The sequence below is a fragment of the Garra rufa genome, chromosome 14 (assembly GCF_049309525.1).
Source record: "Garra rufa chromosome 14, GarRuf1.0, whole genome shotgun sequence".
In the NCBI taxonomy this organism is placed as follows: Eukaryota; Metazoa; Chordata; class Actinopteri; order Cypriniformes; family Cyprinidae; genus Garra; species Garra rufa.
This window is the reverse complement of record NC_133374.1, coordinates 3,948,128-3,975,215: the sequence shown is the minus strand read 5'-3', so window position 1 is coordinate 3,975,215 and position 27,088 is coordinate 3,948,128. Positions and strand designations below refer to the sequence as shown.

Here is a 27,088-nt window from a genome sequence, read left to right as displayed (position 1 = left end):
CTCAGTCAAATATTGTCCTATCCTAACAAACCATACATCAATAGAAAGCTTATTTATTGAGCTTTCATATGATGTATAAATCTCAGTTTTGTCAAATTTAACCTTATGACTGGTTTTGTGGTCCAGGGTCACATATATAAGGGATTTCCAGGCCTTAAATTTCAAAAAGTCAAATTCAATCACCTTAAGCACCTTGTACAAACCCTGCATACATACACAGCTAATAGACAGTATTTTACAGAATAAGAGTAAAAACATGCATTACAGCCACTCCACAGTGAACTTTTCATATGCAAATGTTAAACAAACCTTACCAACAGCCATAAAGAAAAAATAACAATCTGAACAAGCGCAAATACAGCTCAAACACTCTGTCCTGAACTCAACTTAACTAGTTATGCATTCAATGCACTTCTCTGTGAACATTTGAGAATCCTGCAGATTAAATGCAACATGCAGTGATGGAATAAGAACAGATGCACTGCACTGCATATGCAAGTATCACAATGCACGGCTGACGTCAACGCCACGCAATGGCACCCCTGCAGTGACACAACAACTTTGAGGAGAGAATAGTTGCCATGGTGATGCAAAGTGTTGGGAAGTGCTGTAGCTATGGCAACACATCAATATGAGAAAAGTGATTGGGTGCAGATTTGTTTAAAAGAGTCTGCTGCGGCGTATGCACTGATATGACGTGTGACATGACAGAACTATTACAGCGTTCATCGCATTAAAAGCATTTAAACTACGACTGCAAGAAAAATCAAGGTCAGGCTGCTATAAATAACCCGATTCATGAATTATTTCTGCCAGAACATTACTGATGATGTTTCTCAAGTCTACGCCTAAACAAGTACACTAAAAAATGCGGAACACTGTTGCAAAACTGACACAACAGGCACAGGGTTTCCATGGCAACAGAGACATGGATTTTGTCTCAGTGATGCAATTCATTCACAATCAAATATCTCAGGACTCTTTCAAATGACACTGTGTGTGATTTGTGATCTTTGGCATGCATGAGTGTCACTCTGGTTTATTTATGACACATAGAAACCTCCTCTGTGGTTCCTGTCAACATAGGAGAAGCATTTTATGCTTTTACAACAGTAAATATACCAACAATCTCACAACAGTGTTATTTTAGATTTACCGATGTACTGTTATAGTTAATATATTGAATCAGATTAATTTTGCGTAAAAATTTAGTTTTTTGTTTCTTTTCATTTGTCTATATTATTTATTATTTTTTATTAATTATGTTAAGACAAGACACTCTGGTTGAACAAGGTAAAAAACATTAACTAATAGATTTTACAATACTTATCCAAATGACTCATTACATGAATCTGTATACATTTCCAGAACATAACCATGACCAATGGATAAAGCCAGGTATAAAATTCTTGAATCATTTTGTTAAGAAAGTTTAAACAGAGGGGACTTTAGATTTTTCTTTTTATTATAGATTTTTTTTTTTAATCTGAAAATACTGTCTACATTTCACTATTGTTAAGGAATAAAACTAAGGAAAAATGCTGTATAAAATCAGGCAAATAATTTATAAACAAACCCTTCTGTAAAATCCTTCAGAAAATAGAAAGGAATAAAACTGCTAAGTTTATTGTATCTAAGTGCTGCTGAAGTGGGGAAACAAACTTATTTTGGCTAATTTTATTTATGTATTGTGAAAATAAATCTACAAACGCGACTACATAAAATGAAAAAACAAAACCATGCAAATACATATAAACAAACCCCACAGTAAAAATCTTCAAAATATAGATTAAAACAAAAAATACGATTAAAACTGCTAAGATTGGTGTATGTAAGTGCTGCTGAAGTGGAGAAGCAAACTTATTTTGGCCAAATGCATTTATGTCTTGTGAAATAAAATCTACGGATTCAACTAATAAAACCATGCAAATACAAATAAACAAACCCCACAGTAAAAATCTTCAAAATATCGATTAAAACAAAAAATAGGATTAATACTGCTAAGTTTGGTGTATGCATGTAGAGCTAAAGTGGAGAAACAAACTCATTTTGGCAAAATGCCTTTATGTCTTGTGAAATAAATCTACAGATTCAACTAGATAAAGTGTGATAATAAAACCATGCAAATACAAACCCTTCTGTAAAAATCTTCAGAATACAGACAGGAATAAAACTGCTGAAGTGGAGAAACAAACTTATCTTGGCAAAATGCCGTTATTGAAATCTACAAACGCAACTAGATAAAGTGAAATAATAAAACCATGCAAATACATATAAACAAAGCCTTCTGTAAAAATCTTCAGAATATAGACAGGAACAAAACTTCTAAGTTTTGTGTATGTAAGTGCTGCTGAAATAGTGAAACAAACTTATTTTGACAAAACGGTGTAATTGAAATCTAGAAACGCAACTAGATAAAGTGCAATATCAAAACCATACAAATACATATAAACAAACCCTTCTGTAAAAATCTTCAGAATATAGATGGGAATAAAACTTCTAAGTTTGGTGTATGAAAGTGCTGCTGAAGTGGAGAAACAAACAGATTTTGGCAAAATGCTGTAATTGAAATCTACAAATGCAACTACATAAAGTTCAATAACAAAACCATGCAAATACATAAAAATAAACCCTTCTTTAAAAATGTTCAGAACATAGATAGGAATAAAACTTCTAAATTTGGTGTATGTAAATGCTGCTGAAGTGGAGAAATAAACTTGTCTTGGCAAAATGCCTTTATGTATTGTGAAATAAAATCTACAGATTCAACTAGATAAAGTGCAATAAAAAAAACATGCAAATACATAAGAATAAACCCTTCTTTAAAAATCTTCAGAATATAGATAGGAATAAAACTGCTAAGTGTGGTGTATGTAAGTGCTGCTGAAGTGAAAAAAACAAACTAATTTTGGCAAAATGCCTTAATTGAAATCTACAAACGCAACTAGATAAAGTGCAATAACAAAACAATGCAAATACATATGAACAAACCCTTCAGTAAAAATCTTCAGAATATAGACAGGAATAAAACTGCTAAGTTTGATGTATGATAGTGCGGCTGGAGTGGAGAAACAAACTTATTTGGCCAAATGGCGTAAATGGTAAAATTGAAACGCAACTAGATAAAGTGCAATAACAAAACCATGCAAATACATATGAACAAACCCGTCTGTGAAAATCTTTAGAATATAGACAGGAATAAAACGTCTAAGTTTGGTGTATGTACGTGCTACTGAAGTGGAGAAACAAACACATTTTTAAGAAAACTGCCTTTTAAAATCTGTATAATAATTAAAAACCTGAAACAAAGTGCAGTTAAATAAACACACAAAAGTGTATTTTAGGGGTTTTCTTTCTATTACTCTGAAACTCTAATGTTATGGATGGCCCAAAATCTCAAATTTGACTTGGGCATTGCCTTAAGTTTATTCAGTTTTAGTTATTTTAGAACTTAAACTAAATGGAAATGGCAAATGTTGCCTTGACAATTAGCTCAAATTATATAAGTTAAGCTTCTTGTATTTTATGTAAGTTAACATTTATTTTACTTTAAGCAACATATTTTTTTATTTATTGCAGTTTTAGTTAACAAAAACAACCCTGCCTTACAAACACATCTATTCCACTAAACATTGCCTTTTGTGTTCCACAGAAGAAAGTCATAGTTTGCTATAGTACTGGCATGAATAATTACCTGTTATGATGTGAGTTGAGTGGATCTGTAAAGCAGCAGCTCTGTCTGTAATGGCAGCAGTAATCGAATCTTGTGTGTGTGTGAGTGTGTGTGTGTTTGTTTAAATAGATAAGTTATTGATTAAAAGCTGGGGCCATTTCCAAATGCATTGATGGAATCTGGGATCTGGCTCAGAGCCACTGACGAGATTCCACAATGCAGCTGTGAAACAATACAGTCCAACAACAATTCTGATCAAAATATAATTTCAATGAACTAGTTTCAGCAACCAGAATTTTGTACATGAAGGAACAAAAATGCCTGTGAATGTATCAGTTATTTTCAATCAGAATATTTACCTCATAGATGCATCTCCACCTCAGACAAAACATTCAGAACTAGATAAAAATTATGCAAATGCAATAGACTGTAAAAAGGATATTTAAAAGATGTAAATAATACAGATTGTTAGAGTACGTTTTACAAGGTAACCTATTTCAGCTTTACAGTTCTACTTTAAAAAGTCACATGCAATTCAATATGTACTTGCAGTTTCTTTATAACTATTTGTAAAATATTAGCAATCTGAGTGAAAATTGTTTATACAACAATTTTTTTGAAACAGAAGTAGCGAGTTTTGTGATAAATCAAATCAAATATAACAAATTTTCAAAAAAAGAGAAACTGCCATGTTGATTTGATTTTGCACAAGTTGCTGTTCTTTTACTAGAAGATTTAATTATGAGGTTAAAAGAATTTTAACCCTTGTGCATTGTTTCAATTTACAACCTTTCGTTATGTTTCGTGGCTGAAAACAGCCACTACTTTAAACTGCTGTAAAAATTTATCAGATAAATATTTTTTTCAAATTTTTTTGCATAAATCTATTAATCAACCTCAGTCCTGCTCAAAAATACTAAATGTTTAAAAAAAATTCAGGATTTTAACTCTTTAATTGCCAAATTCCTAAATGATGTCACTGATTTTGGAAAAAAAAAAACACAAAATTACTAATTTTCAATATAAAAGGTAATTGTGGCCTGGTTTCTTTTTTACCTTTTTAACAGTCTTGGACATGTGAAAGATTAGTAAGAAGATTGGCTTTCATGCATTGTTAGTTTTGGCGCAGCATCAGATTTTCTTTTTTTCTCCCTCATTTATTGTTTGTGGCTGTTTTTGCCCCATTGACTTCCATTATAACCACATTTTTTGATTGCAAAGCCATGACACCATATAATGCTGAATTCTTGATTGTTTGTGGTTTTCCCTGTTGGGAAGGGGTCAAATTTGTAAATTGTGCTGTTGATTATAAGTTGGCCCCATTAACCCTTTAGATAGGCCTTTGCAAAAAAAAAAGCTTAGTTTTACATAGAGTTCTATGGAGTTTAACGGCATATCATAGTGTGCGTGTGTGTATGTGTTTGTGAGCGTGTGTGAGTGTGTGAAAGTGTGTGAAAGTGTATGAGAGTGTGTGTGAGTGTCTGTGAGTGTGAGAGAGACCTCTGTGCACCTTGATACATCTCAGAAAATCAAAAAAAAGCACTTCAGCTCTCAGAACTATATGGTAAACAAATACATAAATATACTTTCTTTATTTTTGTTTACTCCATGTTGTTCTGAGAGCTGAGGTGCTTATTTTGATTTTCTCAGGGGTATCAAGGTGCACAAAGGTCTCTCTCACACTTTCACACACTTTCACTCACTTTCACACACTTTCACACACTCAAACACACTTAGACACACATACACACACGCACACTATAATATGCCGTTAAACTCCATAGAACTCTATGTAAAACTAAGCTTTTTTTTGCAAAGGCCTATCTAAAGTGTTAATGGGGCCAACTGATAATCAACAGCACAATTTACAAATTTGACCCCTTCCCAACAGGGAAAACCACAAACAATCAAGAATTCAGCATTATATGGTGTCATGGCTTTGCAATCAAAAAATGTGGTTATAATGGAAGTCAATGGGGCAAAAACAGCCACAAACAATAAATGAGGGAGAAAAAAAGAAAATCTGATGCTGCGCCAAAACTAACAATGCATGAAAGCCAATCTTCTTACTAATCTTTCACATGTCCAAGACTGTTAAAAAGGTAAAAAAAAATCCAGGCCACAATTACCTTTTATATTTAAAATTTATAATCTTGTGGGTTTTTTTTCCCAAATCAGTGACATCATTTAGGAATTTGGCAATTAAAGAGTTAAAAACCTGATTTTTTTTTAAACATTTATTATTTTTGAGCAGGACTGAGGTTGATTAATAGATTTATGCAAAAAAAATTAGTAAATTTGCCCACAGTGTACTGTTGAGTTTTTGAAAAATTTCAAAGCATTTTCCCAAAATATGTATCAAAATAAGATCATCACCAAAAATCATTCCATTTGCTTTAACAGAGAAAAAGTTGTGGCCAAATTAAGACTCAACAGCACCCCTCAGTGGACGAAAACGTCCCTAACAACACATAAGGGTTAAAGACAAGGATGAATCATTCACAATAAGATCTATAACATGCATTTAGAAAAAAATACGGTGAATTTCATTCCTCTAAATCTCTCAATATTTAAAATCTTTCGAATTAAGTGCAAACACTTTGAATTTGTCCTAATTGTCTCAAATAACAAATTTTGTTAAGTTTAAAATCGCAATTTTTTTTAATTAAATTTTACACACAGACTCTATACATGCTGCATGTGCCATTAAACAGGTTTCTGTCACAAAGTAGAAAAGGAGAGAAGAGTCTCCCCTGCTGTCCGTGGTGCTGAAACGTAAATTTAGGCACATTTGTTCTTGTGAGCTTCACATGCACTTCAGCACTGATGTCAAATATCGGAATCAGAGCGGCTCACTGTGACATGATCTGATGAGACCTGACTGAGACCTTTCTTATGTCTAAGAAAGCTGCTTATGTTCAAACTCAAATTCATGAGACAGGACTAATTTATTGGGAAACTGTAGGAAAGTTTTGCTTCCAAAAGCTAATCATAACTAAGAACCCTAAGATTTTGATGTACTTTTGCATTAAATGTGTCCTACTTTGGGGACAAATCCAAACACCATGTAAATCTTTGTATTGAAGAGTGTTTTTTTAACACAAAATGCTCCAACAGCAACATATAGTAATCCAGTAAGTCATAAAGAACCATCTAACATTTAAGGATCTCCAGACCTAAAAAGAGCATCTGTATGACATAATAAGGGCATTTCTCTACAAAAAAAAAAAAACCTTCCTGCTCATCTAAAGACTGGTATGTTTCAATAAATATTTTTTATTCTTGTTTAGCAAAGAAAATATAAGTTGTTAACACTTTACACTAAGGTTCATTAGTTTACATTAGTTAACTACATTAGTTAACCTAAGAATGAACAATATTTCTAGAGCATTTACTAATGCATTATTAAAATCACAAGTTGTGTTTGTTAACATTAGTTAATGCACTGTGAACTAACATAAACTAACAATGAATTACTGTATTTTATATACAGATCATATAAATTACATTAATAATAATAATAATAATAATAATAATAATAATACTACAATATATTACAATAATAGTAATAATAATAATAATTCATACAAGTATTTTATTTTTGATTAGCTTGATATTGAAAAAATATTTTTTTCTTCTCATTTAGATAAAACCTTCCTTAAAGGATGTCCTCAAAGGTAAAATAGTAATAATAACAATTTAAAATTATACTTTATTTATAGTTGATGAGATTGTTAGTTTATTTTGTAATGATTGATTAGTTTGATAGTTGATACAGAAAAAAAATAAAAAGTTTTTAAGTTTATGTTCCCATTTCGTGTGAGTGTATGACTGTGAGTGTGTTCATATTTACAAAATTATCTCCAGAAGTTAGCTAAATCTGACAAAATTTTTGTTAAATTATGTCCTCAAAGGTAAAATAATAATAATTTATAATTTAGTTTAATTGTTTAGTATTTTGGATTAATGTATTATGAATGATTAGTTATAATAATAATAGTAATAATAATAATAATAATACATTCAAGTATTTTTTGTTAAAAAAATTGTGTTCCCACGTAGACAAAACCTTGCAACAAGGATGTCCTGAAAGGTAAAATTTTATTTATACATTATAATAATTATAAATTCTAATTATTATATATATACAGTAGGTACAGAAAGTATTCAGACCCCCTTAAATGTTTCACTCTTTGTTATATTGCAGCCATTTGCTGAAATCATTTAAGTTCGTGTGTGGCTTTCCTAATCAAGTCCAATCAGTATAATCAAACACAGCTGGACTCAAATGAAGGTGTAGAACCACCTCAAGGATGATTAGAAGAAATGACAGCACCTGAGTTAAATATATGAGTGTCACAGCAAAGGGTCTGAATACTTAGGATCATGTGATATTTCAGTTTTTCTTTTTTAATAAATCTGCAAAAATGTCAACAATTCTGTGTTTTTCTGTCAATATGGGGTGCTGTGTGTACATTAATGAGGAAAAAAAACGAACTTAAATGGTCTCAGCAAATAGCTGCAATATAACAAAGAGTGAAACATTTAAAGGGGTCTGAATACTTTCTGTACCCACTGTGTATATATATATATATATATATATATATATATATATATATATATATATATATATATATCTCATGATAAGCTTTATACAGAAAAAAATTTAAAGTAATTTTTAAAAATTAAAAGTTTTCAAGTTTATGTTTCTATTTAGTGAGTGTATGACTGTGAGTGTGTTCATACTTACAAAATTATTGCCAAAAGTTGGCTAAATCTGACAAAACCTTTTACCCAAAGGTAAAATAATAATTTGAATTTATATTTTTATCTAATTGTTTAGTATTTTGGTTTATTTTATTATAATAATACATTCACAAGTATTTGTTTAAAAAAACAATAAGAGACAAATCCTTGCATAAAGGATGTCCTCAACTGTAAAATGATTATAATAATTATAAGTCCTAAATATTATTAATCTATTTTTTTTTCATTATTAGCTTGATACAGAAAAAAAATTAAAGTTTTCAAGTTTATGTTCTCATTTAGTGTGAGTATATGACTGTGTGTTCATATTTACAAAATACAAAATTATCCCCAAAAGTTGGCAAAATCTGACAAAATCTTTGTTAAATTATGACCTCAAAGGTAAAGTAATAATAAATAGAATTTATATTTTTGTCTAATTGTTTAGTATTTTGGTTTATTTTATTAAGGATGTCCTCAACGGTAAAATGATTATAATAATTCTAAATCCTAAAAAAGTATGTATATATATATTTTTTTTTTTTTTTCATTATAAGCTTGACACAGAAAAAAAATTAAGTTTTCAAGTTTATGTTCTCATTTAGTGAGTGTATGACTGTGAGTGTGTTCATACTTACAAAATTATTGCCAAAAGTTGGCTAAATCTGACAAAACCTTTTACCCAAAGGTAAAATAATAATTTGAATTTATATTTTTATCTAATTGTTTAGTATTTTGGTTTATTTTATTATAATAATACATTCACAAGTATTTTTGTTTAAAAAAAAAAAGCAATTTGAGACAAAACCTTGCATGAAGGATGTCCTCAACGGTAAAATGATTATAATAATTATAAATCCTAAAAAAGTATGTGTATGTATGTATGTATATATATATATATATATATATATATATATATTTTTTTTTTTTTTTTTTTTTTTTTTTTTTTTTTTTTTTTCATTATAAGCTTGATACAGAAAAAAAATAAAGTTTCCAAGTTTATGTTCTCATTTAGTGAGTGTATGACTGTGAGCGTTCATACTTACAAAATTATCGCCAGAAGTTGGCTAAATCTTACAAAACCCTTCAATTATGTCCTTAAAGCTCAAATAAACCTTCTAAATATAATAAATTAGCGTAATTATAGTAAAATGACTAAGTTTTGTTTGTCCCCGTTCAGTGTGTGTGTGTGTGTGTGTGTGTGTGTGTGTGTGTGTGTGTGTGTGTGTGTGTGTGTGTGTGTGTGTGTGTGTGTGTGTGTGTGTGTGTGTGTTGTTCGGCTGCAGTGTCTCACCGGTGTCGGTGCTGTTCGGTTCGGTTCTCTGCGCACACAGACACCGCAGCATGTGCGCTCCTTTCTGCCGGAGCAGCCGCGCAATCCTCATCGCAAAATCCCGCCACAATCCCGCGATCCGACCGTTCACAGAGACGCCTTCACCATCACTTTCATCATCATCATCATTACCATCGTTTTTACGCGCTCCGGTTGAGTCTCTGCGCGCCGCAGACAAAAGACTTCCAGACGCTACAGCGGCACATCAGACACATCCTCACGGAGCTTCGCACGGTAACACACGCGGGCCGAGCCACAGTAACCGATAATCCTTCCGGCGAGCATCGTGATGAGCTAATGACCGTTATTCATTCCGTTATTTGCGTGGGGCGCGAGGGAAGACGCCGAGCGACACACTGGTGCGTAATCGTGGGCGGTGACGTCACGGGGGACTCGCTGACGTCACGTGCAGGGGCTTGTTGAAAGGAAAAACACGCTTCTGAGAACATCTCACTGCCTTACAGCGATTTTAAATTAATCTAATTATATTCTATAGGCGTAAACCTCACAGAAACCTTATTAGATGTTAATTAAGACACTAGATTGCCAATTTAGTAACTTTTTTTTTTTCCACAGAGGACCTTGGAAATGTTCTAAAGTCGGTTTAAACAGGTTTTACAATATATGTGAGGGCATTTTTAAACATTTGCGCCTTAGGAATATCAAGTAATATAGCAAAACAAGTGTATACTAAACTAATATGTGACCCTGGACCACAAAACCAGTCATAATTTATACATTATCTGAAATCTGAATAAATATGCTTTCCATTGATGTATGGTTCGTTATGATAGAACAATATTTGCCCGAGATACAACTATTTGAAGAAAAACACATAAATATTGAGAAAATCACCTTTATAGTTGTCAAAATTAAGTTTTTAGCAATGCATATTACTAATCAAAAATTTTGATATATTTACAATAGGAAATTTACAGAATAACTTTATGGAACATGACCTTTACTTAATATCCTAATGATTTTTGGCATAAAAGAAAAATCGATTTTGAGCCATATAATGTATTTTTGGATATTCCTACAGATATACCTGTGCTACTTAAGACTAGTTTTGTGGTCCAGGGTCACATATATGACCCATAGGAATACATTATAACAAGTGTACATATTAAACTAATATCTATGTAAGAGACCAAGGCTAGTTGTCACATGGCTTTAAGGTGTTGAAACAAATGTCTAATTATACAAAGGATTGCATATATATCATACTATATGAGCCATAAAAGCATATGTGACCCTGCACCACAAAACCAGTCTTAAGTAGCACAGGTATATTTGTAGCAATGGCCAAAATTGCATTGTATGGGTCAAAATTATCAATATTTCTTTTATGCCAAAAATCATTAGGATATTAAGTAAAAATCATGTTCCATTAAAATATTTTGTACATTTCCTACAGTAAATATATTAGAACTTAATCTTTGATTAGTAATGTGCATTGCTAAGAACTTCATTTGGACAACTTAAACTATTATTTAATATATCAGGCTTTACAGGGTTGAACTGGAGTTCTATCAATCTTCCAGATAATAGAAAGCATGCAACTGCAAAACAGTACATTTATGAATATATATGGCAGTTTTTCCACATATTCTCCCTATATCAGACTATATGAGCCATAAAAGCATGACGTATAGCAAATATGAGAAAAAACCCACAACATGACCCTGGACAACTAAACCAGTCATAAGGGTCAATTTTGAAATTGAGATTTCTACATCATCTGAAGGACAATATTTGGTCGAGATACAACCATTTGAAAATCTGGAATCTGAGGGTGCAAAAAAAAAAAAATCTAAATATTGAGAAAATCGCCTTAAAAGTTGTCCAGATGAAGTTCTTAGCCATGCATATTACTAATCAAAAATTATATTTTGATATATTTACAGTAGGAAATGTCAGACTATATTTATAGAACATGATCTTTACCTAGTATCCTAATGATTTATGGCATAAAAGAAAAATCTATAATTTTGACCCATGCAATGTATTTTTGGCTATTGAATTTTTTTCTGACTGTTATGTAATATGTCAGGCTTTACAGGGTTGAACTGGAGTTCTATCACTCTTTAAACTCATAGAAAGCATGCAACTGCAGAACTGTACATTTATGAATATATCTGGCATCACTGGATATAGGCTACATTTTCACAGAAAAAAAAAACAGCAGTCTTTCACTGACTGACAGTTTCCACATTCTAATTCAGAATAAATGGCCATTTGTGATTTTAATGTTTTGTAATCCTATTTTAGGTGTTTGGACTCATGTCTGCAGCGGTGAGGATGCTTTGAAACACGTGGGGGCAGCAGAACCCACTAGAAACACCTTGCACCCACCAACCAGCCTGTGACGCAGCGCACCGGCTCTCCTGTGATGTGCGTGGGTGATCGTGGATCCACCACTATTCCCTGATTTCATCAGAATACACCACAGTTATGTTTCACGGATAAAAATACACTGCCGTTACAATACGCCTAACCAAATGTGAAGGATAAAAATGATATAAACTTGTATCTTACATTTAGATTTTTCATTTGATTACATTTTCTCATGTTTAAGGTCTATTTTCTGATAGTAAATTAAAACTTGAATATAATTTTATTTATTTAAAATCATCAAAAATGAAATGCAGTACAAATAATATGATGGTGCATAAATAATTTACAAGTAAATAAATAGATTATTATTTGTTTCACATTTCAGGTGAAATACATTTCGATTTTAAGATCATCAATCATTCAATTTTAAGATTTTAATGTAATATTTTAAGTTTAATAGAATTATATTTATATTTAAAGGTGTATAACTTTTGTTTCTTTTACATTTCTAAAAGCATAAATGTATGACATGATTGATGATTTTCCATTTAGATTTTCATTTAAGATTTTTAAGATTTCACATTTAATCCTATTTTAGAACCATTACGATTCTATTTATTTAATTCATGTTTAAGGTTTATTTTCTTACAGAAAAAAATATGAAACTTTAATAATTTGTTTTTAGCATAATTTGTTTCACATTTCACATTTAAATTCTGATTTTCATTTAATTCTGATTTGTAGGTTTATCAGATTCAGATTTTTACTTAAGGATTTATGTTTTTTTTTTTCATAAATGTAATAAAAATAACTAAAACATTTTTTTTAATACACTACCAGTAAGATTTTATGTTTTTTAAAGAAGTCTCTTCTGCTCACTAAGTCTGCATTTATTTGATCTAAAGAACTGCAAAAACGAAATATTTTTACTATTTAAAATAACAGTTTTCTATTTGACTTTATTTTAAAATGTAATTTATTCCTCAGATTTCAAAGCTGAATTTTTTGCATCATTACTCCAGTCACATGATCCTTCAGAAATCATTCTAATATTCTGATTTGCTGCTCAAAAACATTTATTATTCATTATGTTGAAAAATATTTTTTTTCAGGTTTCTTTTATGAATAGAAAGTTCAAAAAACAGCATTTATCTGAAATAGAAATCTTTAGAAAATCAATTTGATCAATTTAAAGCATCCTTGCTAAATGTATTGCTATAATGTCTGAAGAAAAAAAGATGTACTGTTCTAAATACTGATAATAATAATAAAAATAATTATTGAGCAGCCAAGCAGCATATTAGAATGATTTCTGGAGGATCATGTGACACTGAAGACTTGAGTAATGATGCTGAAAATTCAGCTTTGAAGTCAGAGGAATAAATTACATTTTTAAATATATTCAAATAGAAAGCAGTTATTTTAAATAGTAAAAATATTTCAAGTTTTTGCTGTACTTTGGATCAAATAAATGCAGGCTTGGTGAGCAGAAGAGACTTTAAAAAAAAAAAAACATAAAAAATCTCACTGTTCAAAAACTTTTGACTGGTAGTGTATTTCTGTATCTTGTCTACAGGTGCATATAAAACGCCATAGTGAAAAAAAAGTCTTATATAAAGCATTTTCTCTCTCTCTCAGTCTCATTTACAAGGTGATGAAATATTTGTGTCGGGGCTGAAATGAGAAAACACAGCTGGACACACAGATAATCGCATGCACAAAATATGAGTTAATAACCTGCTGAGTGATAAGATGAAAGATAAGTGTGCACTGCACTTTTCTGTTTCACTACAATATCAAATTACAGAGCAACGCATCAACATGGACGACTTCTGTTTCCTTTAGGACTATAAAACTAATAGTGTGTTTCATGAAAACATATCAGTGTCATATTGCAACACATACACACAAAACAACAGCCTATTTTAGGACCATAAAGACATTAAACACATTCTTCAATGTGTTGAAAGGTAAGCTTTATAATTGTCTGTGTGCAAAAACAATTTTCAATTCTTTCTTTTGATTTTGTGGTGAAATATGACATGTTTTTGGCTGGCTTTGTGAGATTTATATTACCAGTCTTTCAAGTTTTTGAACAGCAAGATTTTTAAAGGCTCTTCTGCTCACCAAGCCTGCATTTATTTGATCTAAAGCACAGTAAAATAATACACAGTTTTAAAATATTTTTACTATTTAAAATAACTGCTTTCTTTTTCCATTTATTTTAAAAAGTAATTTATTCCTGTGATCAAAGCTGAATTTTAGCATCATTATTCCAGTCACATAATCCTTCAAAAATTGATTTGCTCCTCAAAAAACAGTTAATATTATTATTATGTTGAAACCTTTTTTCAGGTTTTTTTGATGAATAGAAAGTTCAGAAGAACAGCATTTATCTTTTGTAACATCATAAATGTCTTTATCATCACTTTTGATCCATTTAAAGCATTCTTCATAACTACAAGTATTAATTTCTATATACTCTTTCCCAAAAAATAAAAATAAAAAATTATACTGACTTCAAGCTTTTGAATGGTATAGTGTATAATGTTACAAAAGCTTTTTATTTTTTAAAAGCTGATCTTTGGATCTTTCTATTAATCAAAAAATAAATAAAATGTACTCAAATATTTTAAATATTGCTAATAATAATAAACAGCAAATCAGAATATTAGATATTAGAAATTATTTCTGTAAGATCATGTGACTGGAGTAATGATGGAAAATTCAGCTTTGATCACAAAAATAAATTGCATTTAAAAATATATTCAAATACAAAGCAGTTTTTTAAAATAGTAAAAATATTTCACAATATTACTGCTTTTGCTGTATTTTATTCCAAACAAATGCAAAAAAAAAAAAAACAAACATTAAAAATCTTACTGTTCAAAAACTTTTGACAGGTAGTGTATTTCAAGTGTTCAAGTTCTTCTAAAAAGTGAAGCCAGCACAGCAAGAGCAAGGAGGATGAACAGAAGTAGATAAAGAATGGTGTGAGGAAGTGGAGAGTGCAATTGATATATTTATTACAGTATTTTTATCCAGTGTTGAGCTTCTTTTACAGCTGCCATTTGCAAAGAGAGCATCACATACACATCCACACAAACACACAAATCCCCTCTTCATCATCATCGCCATCATCTGTTGTGCTCATGTTTATCACACTGGATCTGAGACGCACACAAAAACAACACTAACACAACTATACATCCAGTCCGGCACCCAGTCAGACAAAAGATAACACAGGCACTGCTAAAAATGACAGAGAAAAACTTCACAGAGCCTTTGTCAAATGTGATGTGAACTTCTCTTATTTCAGGCGCAGTCAGTGACCCCAGTGCACTCTGGGAGCTTGTTAATTTAGCACAAGGGTGAGTGTGAAGCTGAACTCGCAGCAACCCTCAAACTACACATGCTTTGGCTTTAGCAGAAGCTTTCATGCAAGATATAACAACAGATACAACAATAGACAGATCTGCAAAATGTAATTTTTTTACTAAAAAAGAGGGATCAAACAAAATGTGTGTTTTTGTTTATTTAGTACTGACCTGAATAAATATTTCACATAAAAGACGTTTACATATATTTGATAAAAAAGACCCTGTTCAAAAGTTTACATCCCCATGAATCTTAATATTGTGTTGTTACATGAATGAATTTTTGTTTAGTGATAGTTGTTCATGAGTCCCTTGTTTGTCCTGAACAGTTAAACTGCCTGCTGTTTTTCAGAAAAAATCCTTCAGATTCTTTGGTTTTTCAGCATTTTTGTGTATTTGAGCCCTTTCCAGCAATGACTGTATGATTTTGAGATCCATCTTTTCACACTGAGGACAACTGAGGGACTCATATGCAACTATTACAGAAGGTTCAAACACTCACTGATGAAAAAACGTGCATTAAGAGCCGGGGGTGAAAACTTTTGAACAGAACAGAATATTTTTATTCATTAAGTACCACTCAGAAGCTACAGAAGATTCCCTAAAGACAAAATAAGTTCAATTTACTCTGATCTTCAAATTCCAAAAGTTTTCACCCCTGGTCCTTAATGCATTTATTGCATGTTTAATTCTGGAGCATCAGTGAGTGTTTGAACCTTCTGTAATAGTTGCATATGAGTCCTTCAGTTGTCCTCAGTGTGAAAAGATGGATCTCAAAATCATACAGTCATTGCTGGAAAGGGTTCAAATACACAAAAATGCTGGTAAACCAAAGAATTTGTGGGACCTGAAGGATTTTTTTTAAGAACAGCTGGGAGTTTAGGCCCCGATCACACCGAACGCGTCTTTTAGTTCTAAAAACGCGAGGCGCACAGCACTGCCTTTTTTGGTGACTTTTAATAAAAGAGCAGTGTGCTGCGGTTTTTTTATGTTGCTAAGCAACGACCAAAACAGCTGTCCTGTCAGTCAAATCAAAGGATTATAGCGCGAGCGCTCTAAAATCTTAGTTTTTTGCTGTTAAGTAAACTGTCATATTAGCAGAAAGCCTAAATAATACAGCTCCGGGTTACCCACGATAGACACCAAAGGTTTCTCCTTTATTTCTTGCAGTCTCCGGACTTTTTAAGCAACGGTAAACTTTCGTCACCACAACAGAAGGCCCGCCTCTCCATTCATTCGATTGGTCAATGGAAAAGAACGCGAATGACGTTGGGTGTTTTTCCGCTCAGAGTTGATTTTTTTTCAACTTCAGGCGCTCAGAGCGCTTCTGCAAAAACGCGAGGCGCAGCAGGCGGCGAAAACGCGAGGCGCCCGGTGCGCATAAGCGGCGCGCAGAACGCTCACTGCCAACAGAAAACCATTCAAAAGAGGCGCCTCCAACTGCTAAAACGCGTTCGGTGTGATCGCGGCCAATAACAGTTCAGGACAAATAAGGAACTTGTGAACAACTATCACTAAACAAAAAACACAGCTGTGGATCATTCAGGTAACAACACAATATTAAGAATCAAGTGTACAGTATGTAAACTTTTGAACAGGGTCATTTTTATAAATTCAACTATTATTTTCTCTTATGGGCTATATGTAATCATCTTTTATGTGACATATTGTATTCAGCTCAGTACTAAATAAACAATAACATGCATTTTTTTATGATCCCTCTTATTTTGATTAAATAATTAACATTTTGCAGATTCTAAAAGGGGGTGTAAACTTTTGACCTCAACTGTAGATGGAAAGTAATGAATAATAAATAACTATTCATGGTATTTTGACGTCCCCCGCGAGAACAATATCACACATGTTCATAATCGTGATATATCGTATTACTGTATATCGTCACGCGTCTAAGATTTAACCACTAGACTCTTCCAAAACTTCACAGCATCAGCTCAGACATTTAAAACACCACAGTCACTTCCAGAATGTGACAGTGTGCCATGATATTAATAACCGTAGCACGCCTTACAGTAACTTTAATTAAACAGCACACAACTCATTCACCAACAGCTCTACAGCAAACCAACTTTAGATTTGATGAGTCATTCGCCAGCAGCTTCACTAATTAGTTCATCAACATTTAACAACATGAAACAAATGTCTTTTCTGCTTAGCAAGGCTGCATTTATTTGATCAAAAATACTGTAAAATGTGAGATATTATTATAATTTAAATAAGTGTTTTCTATGTGAATATATAGTTGATCTGTGATCAAAGCTACATTTTCAGCACCATTACTCCAGCCTTTCAGTGTCACATGTTCCTTCAAGAATCATACTAATATGCAGATTTGATGTTTAAGAAACATTCTGATTATTTTAAAATGTAACATTTTGTGGAAACTGTGATACATTTTACTTTTCTTTGGATTCTTTGATAAATAGAATGTTCAAAAGAACAGCATTTATGTGAAATAGAATCTTTTGTAACATTATAAATGTCTTTAAATCACTTTTGATCAATTTAAGGCATCCTTGATTAATAAAAGTATTAATTTCTTTAAAAAAGTATATTACTGAGAGAAGTGGAGAGGGTGGGCTCAAGAATCAGATTATTTTCAATGTAACATTTTGTGGAAACTGATATATTTTATTTTCAGGATTCTTTGATGAATAAAAAGTTTAAAAGAACTGCATTTATGTGAAATAGAATCTTTTGTAACATTATAAATCACGTTTGATCAATTTAAGGCATCCTTGATTAACAAAAGTATTAATTTCTTTAAAAAGTGTATTACTGAGAGAAGCGGAGAGGGTGGGCTCAAGAAACATTCAGATTATTTTAAAATGTAACATTTTGTGGAGACTGTGATACATTTTATTTTTCAGGATAAATAGAAAGCTCAAAAGAACTGCATTTATGTAAAATAGATTCATTTGTAACATTATAAATATCTTTACATCACTTTTGATCAATTCAATGTATCCTTGAATAATAAAAGTATTAATTTCTTTAAAAAAAGTGTATTACTGAGAGAAGCAGAGAGAGTGGTCTCTAGAAACATTCAGACTATTGTCAATGTAACATTTTGTGGAAACTGTGATACATTTGATTTTTCAGGATTCTTTGATGAATAAAAAGCTAAAAAGAACTGCATTTATGTGAAATAGAATCTTTGGCAACATTATGAATGTCTATACATCACTTTTGATCAATTAAATGCATATTTGTTATTAATAAAAATATTAATTTCTTTAAAAAAAGTGTATTATTGAGAAAAGTGGACAGGGTGGGCTCAAGAAACATTCGGATTATTTCAATGTAACATTTTGTGGAAACAGCGATACATTTTATTTTTCAGGATTCTTTGATGAATAGAATGTTCAAAAGAACTGCATTTCTGTGAAATAGAATCTTCTGTAACATTATAAATGTCTTTAAATCACTTTTGATCAATTTAAGGCATCCTTGATTAATAAAAGTATTAATTTCTTTAAAAAAGTGTATTACTGAGAGAAGCGGAGAGAGTGATCTCTAGAAACATTCAGACTATTGTCAATGTAACATTTTGTGGAAACTGTGATACATTTGATTTTTCAGGATTCTTTGATGAATAAAAAGCACGTTTGATCAATTCAATGCATGCTTGATTAATAAAAGTATTAATTTCTTTTTAAGAAGTGAAGCAGAGAGGGTGGGCTCAAGAAACATTCGGATTATTTCAATGTAACATTTTGTGGAAACTGCGATACATTTTATTTTTCAGGATTCTTTGGTGAATAGAATGTTCAAAATAACTGCATTTATGTGAAATAGAACCTTTTGCAACATTATAAAAGTCTATACATCACATTTGATCAATTAAATGCATATTTGTTATTAATAAAATATTAATTTCTTTAAAAAAAAGTGTATTACAGAGAAAAGTGGAGAGGGTGGGCTCAAGAAACATTCGGATTATTTTTATGTAACATTTTGTGGAAACTGAGATACATCCTTTTTTTAAGGATTCTTTGATGAATAGAATGTTCAGAAGAACTGCATTTATGTGAAACAGAATCTTTTGTAACATTATAAATCACTTTTGATCAATTGAATGCATCCTTATTAATAAAAGTATTAATTTATTTAAAAAAAAAGCATTCTGATTATTTTCAATGTAACATTTTGTGGAAACTGATACATTTTACTTTTAAAGATTCTTTGACAAATAGACTGTTTAAAAGAACTGCATTTATGTGAAATAGAATCTTTGGCAACATTATGAATGTCTATACATCACTTTTGATCAATTAAATGCATATTTGTTATTAATAAAAATATTAATTTCTTTAAAAAAAGTGTATTATTGAGAAAAGTGGAGAGGGTGGGCTCAAGAAACATTCGGATTATTTCAATGTAACATTTTGTGGAAACAGCGATACATTTTATTTTTCAGGATTCTTTGATAAATAGAATGTTCAAAAGAACTGCATTTCTGTGAAATAGAATCTTCTGTAACATTATAAATGTCTTTAAATCACTTTTGATCAATTTAAGGCATCCTTGATTAATAAAAGTATTAATTTCTTTTAAAAAGTGTATTACTGAGATAAACGGAGAGGGTGGGCTCAAGAAACATTCTGATTATTGTCAATGTAACATTTTGTGGAAACTGTGATACATTTTATTTCTAAGGATTTTTTGATGAACAGAAAGCTGAGAAGAACTGCATTTATGTGAAATAGAATCTTTTGTAACATTATAAATGTCTTTAGATCACTTTTGATCAATTTAAGGCATCCTTGATTAATAAAAGTATTAATTTCTTTAAAAAAAAAGTGTATTATTGAGAAAAGCGGAGTGGGTGGGCTCAAGAATCATTCCGCTTCTTTCCTACAGTAAGTAACATTTTGTGGAAAATGTGATACATTTTATTTTTCAGGATTCTTTGATGAATAGAATGTTCAAAAGAACTGCATTTCTGTGAAATAGAATCTTTTGTAACATTATAAATGTCTTTAAATCACCTTTGATCAAATTAAGGCATCCTTGATTAATAAAAGTATTAATTTCTTTAAAAAAGTGTATTACTGAGATAAACGGAGAGGGTGGGCTCAAGAAACATTCTGATTATTGTCAATGTAACATTTTGTGGAAAAACTGTGATACATTTTATTTCTAAGGATTTTTTGATGAACAGAAAGCTGAGAAGAACTGCATTTATGTGAAATAGAATCTTTTGTAACATTATAAATGTCTTTACATCACTTTTGAACAATTTAATGCGTCTTTGATTAATAAAAGTATTAATTTCTTTAAAAAGTGTATTACTGAGAGAAGCGGAAATAGTCTGATAAGGTAAGGCTCTGATAATATTGATTAATATTATTTTTCCACATCCACACAGCCTTAATTACATCAGCAGAAAAGCAAAGCTAAATTTCAGAGGCAGAGAAAGTTTGACAAAAGATAATAAAGACAAACTTCTTTAGAAGAGCATGCAGTGAAATCGTTGTAAACAGGATCAGAAAAGGACAAACTCATTAGCTCCAGTCGGTCTGACACTAATGCAGCTCTAATGACTTCAGAGAGACTGACCGGGTTCAGTGCTGATGGTCTTCACCGGGCCTTCCTCCTCATCCTCATCCTCTCCTTTACTGCCGTGAGACAGCAGCCGGCGGAACAGACTACAGTAACGCGTCATGGCCTCTCACACACGTCTAAGTGTGTTTAAAAATACTAGACCAGTAAATGTGTGTCTGAACTATCAAAATCTGTCTCTCTAGGTCTCTCTCTGTATGTAAAACAGTGTCAGAGCGAGTGACCGTCTATGCTCCCCTGATATTTGCCTGTGCAAATGTGTGTGTGTGTGTGTGTGTGTGTGTGTGTAGGGGTGTGTCTGTAATAGAGACGAGTGTGTATGTGTGTGTGTGTGTGGTTCAGAATGCAATACTAATGCACTGCTTGCTGCTTAATGCACTTACTTAAAGTAAATACTGTTTTGTATACTGCTTATTATTTTTATAAAAATACTGTAAAACTGAAAAAAAGAAATTTTAAAGAAACTGCTTTTAAATGCCAGAAATAATTGCAAAGACATTGAAAGCAACACAATTAATTAAATGTGACATTTTGAAGAAATAGTGTTAAAAAAAGAAAAAAAAAGAAAAACTATATTTATAGTATTTTATGGTATGCAACTATAAATATTTCACACAGTACTATAACATAGTTTTTTTATGCAGAAAAAATTCTGAGTGAATCATATGAAATGTTAAATGTTATAATTTAATGAAAAATATTTTGTCTTTTTATAGCATATTTTAGGAGCATATTATTTTTTAAAATTATTTTTAAACAGTAAGACAAAATATGAATACAATTTGCACTTTATGAAAAATAATTATAAATTAAAACTAACAATTAAATCCAGTTCAAAATGACAAAGGTTTATATATATTTTGCATTTAAAATTATATTATAATTTCTTAATAATCGCATTATATAAATTATATCAGAATTTGTGAGAAATGTGAAAGGAAAATGTGATTTTAGACTATAGCTAAAATGTCTGAACTTTCTGTCACTTTCTGTTTCTGAATACAATTTTCAAAGATAAATAATTAAATAATAATTCAAATTATAATAGTTAAGGAAATAAACAAATGTGGTACAAAATATGACAAATGTTTATATATAAAATAATTATATTGTATTTTAAAATAATATATTATCATTTGTTATGAGAAATGTGAGTCTGATATAAATGTATGATTTATGATAATTAAAAAAAAGATTTAATAAATTAAATGCAGTAAAAAATATGAAAATAGTCTAGAAATATTTAGCAATTAAAAAAAAAATATAAACATTCGCTGTGAGCAGTGTGAGATACCTTTTAGTTTTAAGAGTTATTAATAAACAGTAAAACAAAATTTGAGTGCAATTTGATTATAGGCTATAGTTTAAATTTGGTGTAGAAATGTCTGAACTTTCTGTCACTTTCTGGGTGAATCTTACAAAATATTAAACACCATAGTTTAAGAAAAAATATTTTGCAAAAATAAATTATTTTTATTATTTTAAATTTTTTTAATTAAGCCAAAATTTGACCACAATCTGCACTTTTGTAAAAAATTATTAAGTAATAAAAAATATTTAATAATAAATAAATAAATGCACTACAAATTATGACAAATCATTATATAAGATAATTATATCATATATTAAAATAATATATCATAATTTGTGAGAAATGTGAGGGAAAATTTAATTTGATGTAGAAATGCCTAAAGATTCTGTTACTTTCTGGATAACTCTTACAAAACATTAGATATTATCATATATCATATCATATTTAATGAAAAATATTTTTTATAATAAAAATGCAGCCTATTTTAGGAGCATACTATTTTAAAAAAAATATTTTTAAACGGTAAGACAAAATTTGAATACAATTTGCACTTTATTAAAAATAAATAAATAATTATAAATAATAATTAAATAATAAATGCTGTATAAATGAAGATATCACAAAGGTTACTTTATAAAATAAATGTATTAAATATTAAAATAATTTATCATCATTTGTTGTGAGAAATGTGGGGGGAAATGTGATTATAGATGAATTTGGTGTAAAAATGTCTGAACTTTGTTAATTTGGGGTAAATCTTACAAAATATTAAATGTCATATTTTAAGAAAAAACATTTTGCATTATAAAAATCCAGCCTATTTTATTATTATTTTTTAAGATTTCTTTTTAAACAGTAAGATAAAACCTCAATAAAATTTTCACTTGAGTAATTAAATAAATCAACAGTACAATATATGACAAAAGGTTTATATATATATAAAGTATTATATATTAAAATAATACATCATTTGTTCTGAGAAATGTGAGGGAAATGTATAAAGTCTACATTTTGTTTAAAAATGTCACTTCCTAACATTAAATCATTATTATAAGTTTTTTTTTTATTTGCATAATAAGAGTCAAACCTACTTTGGGGGTTATTTTTTAAGATTTATTCAAATGCATTAAAATCAGTATAAATTAAATGCAGCACAATTAGGAAGACAGTGTATACATACCTTAGCGTAAAATAATTTATTATTATTTGTTTCACATTTTATGCGATTAAAGATTAAAATTGACGTTTTTTTAAACTTTTAGCATCATACTATAAATTATTCATACATTAATCTCTCATCTGGTTTACTCTCTTGCATATATGCATTACACTGGATGTAAAACGTGAAATTAAGTGCATTGCTTGCCTACTAGACACTTTCCAAAAATCTGTGTACAGTATGCCTACTGCACAAAATAGTATGGCAGTATGCTATTCTGAACACATCTTTGTATAGAGTTTGCATGCATTACTATTCATCTGTGTTTTTATTATGACACGCTGATCTTTTCTAAATGTCATGTGCATCTGCATCTGTCTCTATAATGCTGTCTGTAACTACCTTCAATGCACATGGACACATGTCTCCAGCCACGATCTATCAGAAGTAATTAAGAATGTCTGTAAGAAACACCGGTGTGAGAAACGGGATCTGTGCGTCCTGCATGCGTAATAGAGCCATCGGCGTCTATTCTGAGAGTGAAGTTGGTGTTACTGAGAGCGAGAGCTATTTATAATGCTGTTTACAGATTCAAAGCGCTGTGCAGGAGGATTCTTCATAACACACACACACACATACAGAGCTCAACTGCACAAAAAGGGCAGGGTTAAATGCAGCTGTAATCAACTGTGTTTGTGGGAGAATGCGTGTCGTCGTGGAACAGAGTTTGTAATTGTGTCTGTGTGCAAAATCAACCTGCTAATGGAAGTTTGTGATGTTGTTGTTGCCGTTGTTGACCAGCAGGGGGCTCTAACATACTTGCATTGAAATAAACTACATCACTACATGCAGAATGTGTTATTGTGTATGGACTCCTGAATTCTTTGATATTCTTCATATTCTGTGTGGCCAGTTCACTACAGTGATAGAAATTAATCTTTTCCAATAAGTTTACATTGATTTTTACCTTTATAAAGTCTTTTTTTTTTTTTGCATCATCTTTTAAGCACAATTCTAACATTTAATAAGTCAATTATAATAATACATTTAGGCTGTTTCCAAACAAATGAAATCAGTATCAACAAAATTCATCTTTGCAGAAGTTGCATCTAACTTTTTACATTTACACACTGTTTTAATGAAGCCCAGAAGGGACATGGAATGCTTTAACCTGCAGTTACAAATGCATAAATAATATTTTTGATATTTTAAACATAAAACGTTGAATACAGACCAATAGGTGGCAGTCATTGCAATTGAACCAAATCTTTTAAACGGTTGATTCATTCAGGAACGAAACACTGTCATGTTGCTCAGAGATGCAAAACAGTGCAGTGGCTGTGTTTGGAATGATTTTTGTTGGCAAAATAGAGCAAAAACAGCCAATATGGTGAATGTACGATTTTGAGATCCATCTTTTCACACTGAGGACAACTGAGGGACTCAAATGCAACTATTACAGAAGGTTCAAACACTCACTGATGCTTCAGAAGGGAAAACCATGCATTAAGAGAAAACTTTTGGAATTTGAAGATCAAGGTAAATTTAACTTATTTTGTCTTCTGGGCAACATGTAAGCATCTTCTGTAGCTTCTAAAGCGCAGTGCTAAATGAAAAAAAAAAACGCATATACATATATATATATATATATATATATTAGGGCCGGGACTTTAACGCGTTAATTTAGATTAATTAATTACACAAAAATAACGCGTTAAAAATTTTTAACGCATTTTAATCGCACTTAGTTTTGCACCGCGGAACGTTTCTCACTGGATGAGATTCGGTGGACCGATTATACTGGAGCACCAACTAGCGTTCAGACAAGCTACGTCCGTCCTAAATAGTATTGTATGTCCCCAATCGTAGTATGTTTAAAAAAGTATTCCAAAGATTCCCGGATGGTCTACTACTTAACGATCAATGCACACTCTAACGGCCAATATTGCAGTCAACACACTGCGCCGTGAAGGAGAATTCGATTAGAACTACAAACACGCATAAAAAGTGTTAAAAAACTACAAACATGGAGGATATGCGCGACCAACGGACAGGTAGAGAAATGGGTTTGAGTGATAAATAATCAGTGTGTAACCTGATAAAAAATATTTTTTAAATGTAATCCGTGTTATATTCCATGTGCAGCAACATTTATAATGATAGGTTTGGTCATTAACGTTTAAATGCATAATTAAGCAAACACAAGATCAGAGTTCTCGGCATGAAAGACTCGTTAAAGAACGTGCCTCTTAATTTCTCTCTAATACGGTAGGAAATGTAGATATGTTAAGCTATGCAACAAGGAATTCAACAAGGAATTCGCATACACCAACAAGGAATTCGCATATCACCGCAGCACATCGAGCCTATTGCTACACTTAATGGCAATATTGCACTGGTCTGTAGGACTTGTTGGACTTGGTTGAACAAAAATAAACAATATTTTGTTGCTTAAGCTTATGTATTCAGTCATTATTTAATGGTATACTAAAAATCCATATAAAAAAACTTACTTCTCACTGTTCTCAGGTCAAATATTTATATGCGATTAAAATGCGATTAATTTCGATTAGCCTAATTAAAGCCTCTAATTAATTAGATTAAATTTTTTAATCGAGTCCCGGCCCTAATATATATATATATATATATTTTTTTTTTTTTTTTTTTTTTATTCTGTTCAAAAGTTTTCACTCCCGGCTCATAATGCATGTTTTTTTTTTTCCTTCTGAAGCATCAGCGAGTGTTTGAACCTTCTGTAATAGTTGCATATGAGTCCCTCAGTTGTCCTCAGTGTGAAAAGATGAATCTCAAAATCATACAGTCATTGTTGGAAAGGGTTCAAATACACAAAAATGCTGAAAAAAAAAAATTCATGGGACCTGAAGGATTTTTCTGAAGAACAGCAGACAGTTTAACTGACAAATGAGGGACTCATGAACAACTATCACTAAAGAAAAATAAAAATAAATAAAAAATAACATGCATTTTGTATGATCATGATCCCTGTTATTTTGCAGATTCTGCAAGGTATATGAAAACTTTTGACCTCAACTGTAGTTTTAGTATATAAACCTCAAAACCTGATCTGCAAACCTCAAAAGCAGTGACAATCAATGAAAAAGATGAGCTCTTAACATCACAACACAACACAATACTATAACAAGAATGACAAAACAACAACAACAGTCAGCAAACCATTCATCTCAGAAGAACGAGACCTGCACGCATCCATGCTTTCTTAGAAACATTACGCCTCCTTGGAGTGAAATACTCAAGCAGGATCATTTTGGGATACACAGCTGTAACCCAACACTAAAGACAATCAGAACATACTGTATCTGATGTTTAGTTTTTTTTTTTTTTTTTTGACCAAAGATATTTTACCCTGGGCGGGGCTGCTTGTGACAAATCAGCCAATAGAAAGTCTTTCTGCACATTATTTGTCATGGTCAGACAAAAACATATTTTTAGAAGCAAGAGATGTGAGGTTTTCACTTACACAAGCACTATTTCACATGTGTTGAAGGGTTTAAGTGACGTGTCGGGCTGTTTGAGCGTCAGCAGATCA

General features: G+C 31.1%; 1 protein-coding gene across 3 annotated transcripts in view; it reads right to left on the bottom strand.

The window, feature by feature from the left end:
- LOC141284496 (fibroblast growth factor 12-like) overlaps positions 1–27,088 on the bottom strand; it is an 86,011-nt gene that overhangs the window by 36,192 nt on the left and 22,731 nt on the right. The window contains exon 1 of one of the 3 annotated variants that reach the window (XM_073817456.1): positions 21,047–21,292. The exons of 1 other annotated variant lie outside the window; for it this stretch is intronic. In XM_073817456.1, coding sequence (XP_073673557.1) covers positions 21,047–21,152 — 106 coding nt within the window. In that variant the 5' untranslated portion in view covers positions 21,153–21,292. Of the gene's footprint in view, positions 1–9,713; positions 10,080–21,046; positions 21,293–27,088 lie in introns of those variants that run through there. One more of the 3 variants, XM_073817457.1, reaches the window with a different exon arrangement.